Raw genomic sequence first — 12,571 nt, forward strand, 5'->3', positions numbered from 1 at the left:
CAAGGAATAGAAACTAAATTGAATGTTATTTCTTCCCTTAAGGGGGCCTTTTCCAGCAGACGACGCTCGCGCGTGAACACTCACACACCGCTAGACCACGTATACGTACGCGAGGATTGCAAAGGGTCTGGGATTCCACTTCTAATTTCTCGATAATGAAAAGACGGGGCTTTTTAGTAGTCAAAATCGCTAGATGAAAGATCAATCTAGTCCGCTGTTTGCCTCAATATTTGGCTGCATGTTGCCCGTCGGAGAGGCTAGTACGCCGGCGTGACTGCAGCACCATCTGACGGGCAACATGCGACGGGCAACATGCAGCCAAATATTGCAAAACCATTGCTCGGAAACGTAAAAGAACGACTTTTGAGGCAAACAGCGGACTAGATTGATCTTTCATCTAGCGATTTTGACTATTAAAAAGCCCCGTCTTTGCATTATCGAGAAATTACAAGTGGAATCCCGGACCCTTGCAATCCTCGCGTACGTATACGTGGTCTAGCGGTGTGTGAGTGTTCACGTGCGAGCGTCGTCTGCTGGAAAAGCCCCCCTGAATGATTTGAATAGAGGAGAAACTATACATATATCGACATCTTCAATTTTAAAAATTTTCCAACAATTTTGAATTTCATCTTCTCAATTTTGCTATAAATGCATAAAGATCCGCAGTCTAATTATTACTTATTTGATTACCGTATAACAGGCAGTTCTAACGACAAGCCCCGGGGCTTTTCGAGGCACCTTCCCCGCTCAGATTCTTCTCCCACTCTTCTAGACTTCATCGTCATGATGTACAGTAACAGGGAGCTCCCACCACGAGAGCCGCGTGTCGCGCGACGCACGACGCACGACGTGATGCACACGCATACATTGTAAAGAGGTTCGATGGTGGGGGACCTTGCAGTTGTCGAAGGGGAATAGGTTGGAGAACTGCCTGTCGTATAATATTATACAATACTTGGCACTTGCATCGTCTTGGTTACGTACATCATCGCGGTTAACGTGCAGCGGGATAAAGAAATGATTTCGTTTCTGGATTTCTGCCCGCCCCTCTTGCTCGGCATACAAATGTTAATCAACTTGTTGGCGTGCAGTTCTTCCAGAAACAATTACCTGGAAAAGCCGAGAAAGATCCCGACGATCTGATGAACCTCGCCTATGGCATGAAAATCAATCCAAAAAGAATGAAGAAATTGGAGAAAGACTACACCGTGTTGAAGATGAAGGAACAAGAGGAGATGGTCGAACTTCGTAGGCTCAGAGCGGAGAATAGGTTACTCAGGCAAAGAACCGAGCTTCTCGAGGCCGAATCCGCTGAACTAGCGGACAGATTGGTCAGGGGTCAGGTTTCCCGCGCAGAAGAGGAGGAAACTGCTTTCGTTGTACAAAGGGAACTAGCGGCTCTGCGACACACGCACTTGGAGACCAGCCATCAGCTGGAGCAGGCTCACGAGGAACTAAGATCGCTGTCGTTGCTGCTCGAGGAGAATGCCAACTCCAAGCAGTCCTCTATGGACGAAATTCTACTGTTGCAGTTGTCGTTGAAGCAAAAAGAGGAAATGATACAGTGTCTGCAAGAAGAGTTGGTGAGAGTTCGATTGCACGAGGCGGAAAACGATGCGACGATAAGGGAGCTCAGATCCAGAATTCAGGAATTGGAGGAAGACAAAAAGACGTTGCGCGAAACCACACCGGACAACTCGGTTGCTCATTTGCAGGAGGAATTAATCGCCGTGAAGCTCAGGGAGGCAGAAGCTAATCTCTCTTTGAAGGTAATTCTCTCGCTTCTTCTTTTGTCCACTCTTTTCGTTCGACTTGAAACGAATGTAATAATTACACTCCGGATGTCCTGTAAAATAAAAAGTTTGTGCATCAATTGCAAGACACAGAAGCTAAATATAAATTCATATTCACATTAATACTCTTAAAGTCTTTTAATATTTTCACTGTTCTAAATTGCACTTTGTCATTTTTGTTATAAATGTATAAAATCCGGAGTCTAGTAATAATAGCAATATCGTATTCTATTGTACAGTAAGTTGTCGACTTACGCGGCTAATCTGCTTTGTACAGACTATATATGTATATGTACTCGTTTGAAATGAAAATTTATCACTCACAAATAGCTGAATGCCTACGCTGTACACGAACAAACACTTATCTTCGCTTCTGTCACATGTACAGCCGACAAAGCTCCCGTTCTGGCAATCAAAAAACGAATTTGACAAGTCGAGGACTTACTGTACCGTATTGTGATGGACTTGTAACGAAAGATATTTGTTAGGACCTTCGTCAAAGAGTAATGGAATTAAGTGCTGCCTGGCAAAGGCATCTGCAAGAGCATCGTTCGGCTCAAACGGCGCCTGCGAGCGATTCCACTCCGAAGAAGCTTCTATTTTGGGAGAATAGGGGCCACGAAGTGCAAAAGTTCGAGGAAGATTTAATGACGACCAGGATTCGAGAAATGGAAGCCTTGACGGAGGTGAAGGAACTCAGGTTGAAAGTGATGGAGCTCGAAACTCAAGTACAGGTAGCGACGAATCAGCTTCGTCGACAGGACGAAGGGGGAAAACAGGTCAAGGAAGAGCTGGAGTCTGCCTTGGCTAAGGAGAAGGAGCTTACTGCCAAATTGAGGGAACAACAACATAAGTATTCCGATCTCGAGTCTAAGATGAAAGACGAAGCTATGATGGCCAGGATACGCGATGCGGAGCACGCGCAACAAGTGGCAGAACTTACCCAGAAAATCTCCATTCTCGAATTGAAGGTATTGTTCGCTGAAATCTGCTGAAATGATGTTTATCGTTTGAACGTGAAGATGAATCCTTATACTGTTTATCGCTCGTAGAACGAAGAAATGTACGCGGAGGGTGAGCTTAGAAATAATTTGGACGACAGCGAGAGAGTGAGAGAACTGCAGGATAAAGTTGCGGAGTTGAAGGCCGAGGTACGTGGAAATCATCGTTGTACCATCATTTATGCTGCATCAATGAAAGCATCGATTTAGGACTATTGCAGTAAGGGGTGAATAGAAACTGTAGCATCGAAAAGTAAACGACTTTTATTTTTTCATGGAAATGAACAAGTATACGTGTGTATGTATATGTAGACATATACACTCCTCAAAAGAATTTCTCTTCAACTTGAATTCATATCCATCTTAAAAGACGTTATTACAAAGAATGATAGAGGTAAACTATAAGAATGCTTTCAATTATGCACAAGTATAATTATTTGTTCACACGTTTACGATCGTTCACGATTCTAATCGATCGCTCTATAAGTAATGCGAATATCACGACAAAGATAAACCGTCGAAAGAATTCGCATTATTTACAAGACAAATGAATAAAAAAGTATCAACAGTATGCGTATATGTATTAACGCTAGAAGTAATTACGGTAGACCATGAAAACGTAGATTTACAATTATGTCACGATAGCGTAAAGTCCGATTATTATCGAATCTGCTCTTGGGCTGCAAATTAGTACTACATTTCGAAGCTTGTAGATTAACGTAATTGTTATACAAAGATTCGTGTAAAGTATACTTGGTATTAGAAGCACACGATTCCAGTTGATGGCTCGATACAGTCTTGATTTACTATTTCCATACCTCCATGGTCATACTACTCGTATACATTTGTCCACAGAATCTCTATACAGTTTTTACAACCTACAACCAATGCATTTAAAATACTTTTGCTTTCAGAACAAACAATTTCATTCGAAAGAATTTCGGATCATTCAGTTTCTAAGTCCATTTTTGTATTTATGATGCGTCTGATTTTATGAATATTCATTTGTATTTTATTCGAAAGAGCAAACATCGTTATCGGTGCACTATTGCCTCAACATGTGTTTTAATAACATTTCAATTTTCAACGATTTGTATATAACAATTTATATGTATATTCTTCTTCTAAATGTGTCTATTGGATGCGCACCGACGCATCTGGCGTTACATGTAAAATAAGTCAAGTTGTAATTTATGCTTTTGTGTTACTGTGACTCACAACAATTGGTTTTGCACAAATTGCACCTCTTACTGCAATGTAATGCCGTCACGCTGAAGATCAGTATTTTCTTTTAAATTAACATTTACGTTGTTAAAAACTTCCCAAATTATCCGAAGAAAGATCTGTCGAATATCGGTTAATCTTTGCAAAGAACTTTCGTAATGTTCATCTCTTTCCGATGATCGAGAAGACGATTTTAGAAGACAGTAATCGAAATCTACAGGTTATCATTACAATGCATACTTCTAACGTTTCTTACCGAATAACCGAATAACCACATAGCCAAACACGACACAGCCTTTTCTCATCTAACACGTAAACAACTGACATGTTCTTGCAGAGGTACCTGTACACATTAAGAATTCATCGCGTATCATCATGTACTTGTTTTGGTCCATTATTAATTTCTTTGCGTTCGTTTAATTTATGCAAATTACGACTCGTAGGTTCTACGATAAGTTGCATTCACAGCTTGTTATGTCTTTTCTGCAATGTAACGTATTAATTTTAAATGTCAAGTTTGCTTCACACTTAATGTTGATCGTAATTTCGGTACCTGCTGATTAAATATTATTTCTGCACACGTAAGAACGTAAGTGATATTTGTTTGTAAAGAAAACAAGTCCTATATCTTTGAGAGCTCCGGAATAACAGAAATTATTCTACATGTACATGTATTACCGTTATAATATTCGTTTTATTATTCCACATACTAAAATCACAGTAAGTCAAGCTTGTTATTTATTACAGGGTGGTTGAAAAGTTCCCGGAATTTTTTGAAGCATTTCAACAGCATAAAAATACCGCACAAACGAATGAATCCACACACTTGACCGAATAATAAGTTTCATTAATTCATTAACAATGAGATGAACCAAATGTTCGAAATTGCCTCCTTTTCATTCGATACATTTACGGACCCGTTTTCTAAAATTCCCGACGATGGTCGCGCACTCTTCCACTGTAACCTCGTCCAAGGCACGCGTCAACGCCGCGCCGCACAGTGGGCAATTTAGTCGAAACTCGATACAAAATCAAAGAACTTTCGATAGAAATGAGGTAGAGCGATGAAATTTCTTTTAAATTAAAGCTGAAACTTTGCAGAATATGGGGAAATTAGGGAGATTATGGTAAGAACGTTTTTTAATGTTGAGAAAATTCGTTAAACTTGCACAATTTCAAGAAAATTGTGGCTTTTCCAATACCACGCGCGGAAAAAAATTTTTAAATTTTTGCTATATATCATTTCCCGTAGATTTTTTCACGCTGACTTCAAATCTGATCTCAAAATTTGTCTACGACCTCAGGATATTGCAAAATCGATTTCTTGAAATTCTACATGTTTACCGAATTTTCTCAACATTAAAAAACGTTCGTACTATAATCTCCCTATTTTTCCCATATTCTGCAAAGTTTCAACTTTAATTTAAAAAAAATTTCATCGCTCTACCTCATTTCTATCGAAAGTTCTTTGATTTTGAATCGAGTTTCGACCAAATTGCCCACTGTGCGCCGCTTTCAGCTGTTCCACCGTGGCGTATAGTATCGTCTTCCTGAAATTTTTTGCTACATGGTGGACCATAAATGCATGCGGGTCCGTAAATGTATCGAAGAAAAGGAGGCAATTTCGAACATTTGTCGTAAATGTTTTTGGTTCATTTCACATTGTTACTGAATTAATAAAACTTATTATTCGGTCAAGTGTGTGTATTCATTCGTTTGTTCGGTATTTTTGTGCTGTTGAAATGCTTTAAAAAATTCCGAGAACTTTTCAGCCACCCTGTATATAGATGATGCTTTTCCAGAACATTCTGTTAGATGTTGAGAGCTAGCACAGCACGGAGAACGATTCTGTAATGCGATTATATGTAAAGTTGCGAGTCGATATAGGATACTCGAGAAGAGACAATTTTCATTATAGGTAGGGTATACACCTTCAAAGATATTACTCGTTTTATGGGTACTCATTAGACTGCGGATCTTTATGCAAAATAATATGTGTCTTCACAGATTGTAAGAAACAGCAGTCAAATAGAAATATTTTCGACTCTTTGAAAATTGTATAGACTCGAAAATAATATATCGACATCCTTAAATTTTTCTAATCTCTTCACTATTTTCAATTGTACCCACTCATTTTTCCCATAAATGCATAAAATCCGCAGTCTAGTAATCACAATGCTGTTGAACCAGTTCCAACGCGAATGGAGTTCAAAGAAAGAGAGATGGAGAGAGAAGGTGCGATGTTATTCGATTATACGTGATTATTTTTCTGAACCGAATTCTTATTGTGTGAAGGTACCAGACACTAACACGAAGAAACTAATGGTGTTTGTAAAACTAACCCTCTATTGCTGTGTTATCTCTGTCTCCTTAGTTCCCTACGCCAATCACCAGCCCGGAGACTGAGCCTTGGCGCTGGCTCGAGTAAGTCTTTACCCATCTGTAAGCATTATTTTTATCCATTTCATATACGTAGCATGCCGTCGATGTGAAAGTTTACATTAAGGCAAAAGAACAGTTTTCTCGGTGTGTAGTTTTGTACATATTTCGCGATAGAACTACCGCTGCTAGTAGTAATTCTTCAATCGAAGTCCCAAGTGTCCCAACACCCGTGTTTTGAACGGACTTCAGTAGCGTATGTAGAGAGGTTATTTTTTATTATTATCACGTTTTTATTAGCTCGCTTTCTTGTTTGTTTGTCTGTCTGTTCGGTGGCAAATTTTGCAATTGATTTTGAACTAACTTCCTGATGAGCTAGAGACTTGAAATCGGTTACATGGCTCAGAACTGGATGACAATGCATTATTAAAAAAAAATTTTTTTTAAAGTCTATCCGTTTCGGAGAAATAACAATTAAATATTTACCTGTTCACCTCCCCGCGAAACCTACGTCATCGCGTTCAGCGATCGCCACGCCGCACAGTGGGGTATTTGCCCGATTTCAGCGGCCACAGCTAGTTCAAAAATTCGCTCAATATTGAAACTGCTGTAACTTTGCTAAAATTTATCCAAAGTTGATGAAAAAACAACCATTTTAAAGCTTAAGATTTCTACTTTTTGTACTGTGTCCCATTTTCTGCGTGGGTGAAACCATAGAGGAGATTTCAAGGTCACCTTGATTTTTTTTAAACAAAATGTCCTTTTTTTTATACCATAGATCGATAGAGTATCAAATTTTGAGTATAAAAGCGTTGACCTTCGTATGTCCTAAACCTAATAGTTTACGAGATATATTATCCAAAGAAGAAAGAAAATTGTTTCGATAATATCTCGTTAACTAACATTTTTACTCAGAATTTGATAGTGTATCGATTTATGATACAAAAAGCAGGTATTTCCGTTAAAAAAAATCAAGGTGACCTTGAAATCTCCTCGATGCCTCCACCCACGCAGAAAATGTTTATGTCACAACATGTTCCCCTCTGTACCGTGCAAATTTTGTTGATAGCATTTTTTCATATTATTACAAATAACGGCAATATTCAAAGTGGACATAGTTATTGTCCCACCCTGTATATTATTTAAATTTCATGTGTATAATGTTTCCTTATTTTAGTGTACATTGTGTGTTTATTATTATTATTTAGTATTTACTTAAGTTAATACGAAGATATAGCGAATGAGAACATGATGCAATAGATAATTGATGCATGAATAGTTCACCTAAATTACTAAAAATTTTATTGCTTCGCAAATGATATGAACTGTTGTGTGAGATTTCTCAACGGCTGCTACTCTCTACACTCCTTACTATTATCTTGCGCCCCATGTTTTTCGTTTTAAATCTTACAAGTATTTGCATAGCTGTTAAAAATTCACAATCACAAATTTTCAGGATTATCTGTACGTGGTTAGGAAACTGTACGGGCTAGGAAAAATTATTTTATTCTTTTTAGTCGATTTTAAAAACGTGGTATTTTTAAAAATTTTATTTTTTTTTAAAACGAAAACGAGCCGAACATAGAGAAGGACAGAATGAAATAGGATCGCGTGGCCGAAGCCATACGTCATCACCAAAAAGTTGCATCTTCTTCATTTTCCATTATTTTTTAATGGAACTTTCACCAACATATTCGTGGAATTTTTCTAATGCAAAATGATAGCAAACACGATATAATTTCAACTGTACTTAGTGGTTTAATCGACGATAAAAGTTTCGAACGCAACGAAGAAGAGCGTATAGGAAAGAAAGAGACGCGGACAGTCGACGTCGCCGGCACAGTTCAAAGGCCCGCGTTGTCGCTATCTTTCCTTGCTCCCGAAACTTTCACCGTCGATTACACCACTAAATAGAGTTGAAATTATATCGTGTTTGGTGTCATTTTAATCAGAGAAATGCCAGGAATAAGTTAGTAAAAGTCCCATAAAACACACAATAATAAAAATTACGAAGTTTGAGAATTCGATTCACTCGAGTCAATGTTGTGGTGTTCACACACTTGCGTTGGCCGGCAGTGGAGTGAGTAGGCACTGGACTTCGTTCGCACAGGCGACCCAGGAGTTCGATCGATGAATTACTGTACTGTTACCGTATAATATTACATCGACCTTTGATGGTACAATTTTCTACGAATTTTTCAATACAACTTCCCCGTGCGATTCAACGTCCCACTTTGAATAATCTCTAGAGCAACTAGCTTATCCTTGCATTGAAACGTCTGTAACTGTATCTAACATTTAATATCTAATATATAAATAAAATTACATATAGGCGGTAAACTTTACTTTACCGGACTCAAAATTTGTGCCTTTCTCCTATAAATTATCGATTCTGTGCAATCTGCAGTATTTTTGACAGGTAAAGGCGCCGCCATATTTGTTTGTAGTGACGACCGCGAGCCGCTTACTGAGCAGAACCGCCGGTCTTTAAGCGGACCCTACACGGTCAATCAGGAATGACAGTCTGATTGAACAGTCAGACTGTTAATCCTTACTTCAATCACGAAGGAATATTTCCAAATATCTGGAAATCCGTCAGTCCATTTCATCAGTCCGTCAGTATTAATCTTTGACGATCAATCCGAATGTCAATCTTCGACGTGACTGTCATTCCGATTGACCGTGTAGGGTCCGCTTTACAACACAACTCAGTAAGCGGCGCGCGACCGTCACTACAAACCAATATGGCGGCGCCCTTACGTATCAAAAACACTGCAGATTGCTCAATTTTACGCAGGCATAGCGCCTGAACCATTGGTCCTGCAGGATCGATAATTTATAGGAGAAAGGCACAAATTTTGAGTCCGGTAAAATAAAGAGCAGCCCATATTCGGTGGTGGCTTTTAACTTAACGACAGACACGAACGAGTACTCACGATTTTTTTCTTTTACGCTGTCGCATTATTGCTGTACGTATACATATGGATTAATGGAATATCCCACTGCGTTCGATGTACGCACAATACGCATGCCTCACTTACTTTTTGTTGTTGGATCATCCATTCGATTACAGGCAGTTACAGTGTTTTATTACACGTAGGAATAATAAACTGATGACACGTCGAAACTATTTTTTGTTCGGTGATGTTGATACGTTGACTGCTGTGTAGAGAAAGGGGAGAAATACGGGCTGCTGAATTAAATGACCACTAGTAACCAGCGTATCGACTAGTGCATGTTGTTCATTAGGATTTGCGGCATAACATTCTAATCGTGCAAAACGGTTTGTTCGAGCATATTTATAGACGTTACACATGTCACCAAATGATCGCTTAATCCTTCTGTAGCCAAGCAAAATGTATAGATCATCTAAAACCTTTTGTATTTAATAAATTAATATATTAGCGAGCAAAGAATGGACATTCAGAGAATTTTTGTAACATTTTTAGAGGGACATTAACATCTCGTTGAAAGAAATACAGTAAATGGGTACCCAGGTACCTGGTTGGCTACACAAGTGTTTGTTTTGAATAGGCAGTAAGTACTTTGTGGTAACACTTGCATATGTAGACTTGTTGCACTTCTTCGTGTAGATCGTCGTACATAGAAGCTCAATAAGCATTATATTCACTTTGTTCATCTCGCCAGACATTAAAATTGCTCACTTGGTACACTTTTCTAATAAATCGTTCCTCAAGAGGATCGGAAGAAAGTCTGACAAGCTTTCACGAACATGCGTACCAATTTTGATAAGATTTTGTCACGTCTTTTATCGTAGAAAGAAAACGAGAAGAAATGTATGTGTAAATCGTACAAATTGACTAGTACCGTACAAGGCGATTGCACAGATTAGAAACTGTAGATAAATATTGTGTTTCTAGGAAGCAGCATAAGGAATACCTGATTATATTATATTATATCGAACAACAATGTACAATCTACACTGTATACAGAGTTCTGCGATCGCTATTGTATATCGTTTGTGTGCCATAGGTCATGAGGCTAGAAAGCTGGAAGCAACGTTGGACAGGTCATGGTAGTCAAAATGTGAGGAGCTTCAGTGTTGACACTGAAAGCGAACTGGACGAGCGGGATCTCAGAATTTGTTTACAGGATCATATCAACGCGACTACACCGAACTCACCAGAGGTATAGAATTCCACGTATACCCAGACATTAGGCAGCTAATTAACGTTGAACATGAACACTCCATTGTCAGAGCCAAGTGGATTCTTTTAGTTCGCAAACCGATGCTTTCGCCATAGAAACATAGAAGAGAGAGATTGAGCGAGAGAGAGAGAGAGAGAGAGAGAGAGAGAGAGAGAGAGAATGTGAGTACGTGTGCAAGAGAGAGAGGGATTAAAAGATGGAGGAAAAAATGACGAGTACGCACATACTATATAAATCGAAAAAAACACATAGAAATAACGTAACGATCACAGGTAACCCCCGTATAACATGGAGGTCATGTTCCTTAAAACTGCCGCGTTATACGAAATTAACGACTAGTACAAAAAGTAGAGTTAGCATCCAAGAACTAACAAGACTCTTTGCTTCCGTAACTGTAAGAAGCGTTCGATAAGAAAATGAATAGTCGTCGAAACATCCCAGTACGCAAACATGCTCGATTTTGGACTGCACACCCTACCAGCATAAAGCGATACTTCTGCGTCCGAATAAGTATCGCTTTATGCTGGCACGGTGTACCGGCACAAGCTGAGGGCAGAATGAAGGCAGCACGGTCGCTCTAATGTGGCGGACGTCGGATAATATCCCTTGTGTAGCTAACCTAAAAATGTATAGATTATTTAAAACCTTTCTATATTTAACATGTTTGCACAAATTCTCATTATAAGACTATAAATTAATATATCAGCGAGTAAAGAATGAACATTCAGAGAAATTTCGTAATATATTTTAGAGGAACATTAACAAATTGTTGAAAGAAATACAGTGAATGCGTACGTGGGTACCCGGTTGACTACACATGATCGACATTCGCCATATTAGTGCGACCGTGCTGCCCTCTTAAACGAAGGACCTAACCCAACCCGGGCCAGCATAAAGCGACACTTCTGCGTCCGAATAAGCATCGCTTTATGCTGGTAGGGTGTGCTGTCAAAAATCGAGCAGATTCCGAGCATCCTGGCATCTGCTGGCATCGTACGATTGCAGGCTGTGTTCGATGTCGGCTCGAGACAGGCCTGGCTGACTGGGATATTATGCATAAATGTTGTTGCAGTACCTGTCGCCTTTTTATTTTTATCGATTACACGAGCACCGTAAGCATAGTTCTCGTAGCTGTAGAACGTGTATTTGATTTTTATCTTGAGCCGTGGTTATCTTGGAAAAATTGAATATGGACCAACGCAGATTTTGTAGCGCTCTTCCTCGGAGTTCGTCGTGCTTCCTTCGGCAAAAGTGCCGCGTTGTAGTGCCGCCAGTAAATGGCGATTTCCTCGATTTCCTCTAGCCGTGTTTTAGGAATGCTGTCTTATACGGGGGTCGGCTGTACAATGGTTTTAGTTACGCGTATAACCGCTAGCCCGTGATATACAATATTAACAGCATATAGCCATTTTACATTAGCTGTAATTCCGGTGGTCATTAATAACGCAATATAAAATCGTCTGACCGAAACGAATCTTCGATGCAATCAGTCTTCGACGGAACTAGCAATTTAATAGCTCTTTCTACGCTATTTAGAGAGTTTCTACTAAATTATTATATTTATTAGCATCGGTAGACAAATATTTGTACAATCTCTGATCGACCTGGAACGTTTCGTTGTCTTTTCTGTCGTTCTCGTTATTTTTCGACATGATCTTTTCAAAGAGTCGTTAGCGATTTCATCACGAAGTCTGATTACGATCGAGGAATTTCTTACATACACGTATACATATACATATAGATATACATATACATATAGATTAATATAACTATGATATGTGACGCATACGACAGTTTTTATACGTATTACGCATTCTGTGTATTTTTTGTAATTTAAATCGAATTGTAATTCCATTTGAGGAATTGTATATTGAATAGAGCGAACGTCCGTCGGACAGGGGATCTACGACTTAGAGTCGTGTCTTGCGAGCTAACGAAACTTGTCCTTTTTTCCTTATCATGGCAACGTGTAGAGCATAGAGTTCCAAAATTCAATTGCAGTAG

General features: G+C 39.1%; 1 protein-coding gene across 8 annotated transcripts in view; it reads left to right on the forward strand.

Moving 5' to 3' along the window:
• Evi5 (ecotropic viral integration site 5) overlaps window positions 1-12,571 on the forward strand; it is a 38,478-nt gene that overhangs the window by 12,872 nt on the left and 13,035 nt on the right. For 6 of the 8 annotated variants that reach the window (XR_013008855.1, XR_013008853.1, XM_076422375.1 and 3 more), the window contains 4 exons: window positions 1,092-1,769; window positions 2,282-2,764; window positions 2,846-2,944; window positions 10,391-10,546. Coding sequence is in view for 6 of the 8 variants with exons in the window: in XM_076422375.1 (XP_076278490.1) it covers window positions 1,092-1,769; window positions 2,282-2,764; window positions 2,846-2,944; window positions 10,391-10,546 (1,416 nt within the window). In the remaining 2 variants the exon portion in view is untranslated. Of the gene's footprint in view, window positions 1-1,091; window positions 1,770-2,281; window positions 2,765-2,845; window positions 2,945-6,392; window positions 6,461-10,390; window positions 10,547-12,571 lie in introns of those variants that run through there. The other 2 variants (XM_076422339.1, XM_076422344.1) reach the window with 2 other exon arrangements.

This window comes from Lasioglossum baleicum, chromosome 1, assembly GCF_051020765.1.
Source record: "Lasioglossum baleicum chromosome 1, iyLasBale1, whole genome shotgun sequence".
In the NCBI taxonomy this organism is placed as follows: domain Eukaryota; kingdom Metazoa; phylum Arthropoda; class Insecta; order Hymenoptera; family Halictidae; genus Lasioglossum; species Lasioglossum baleicum.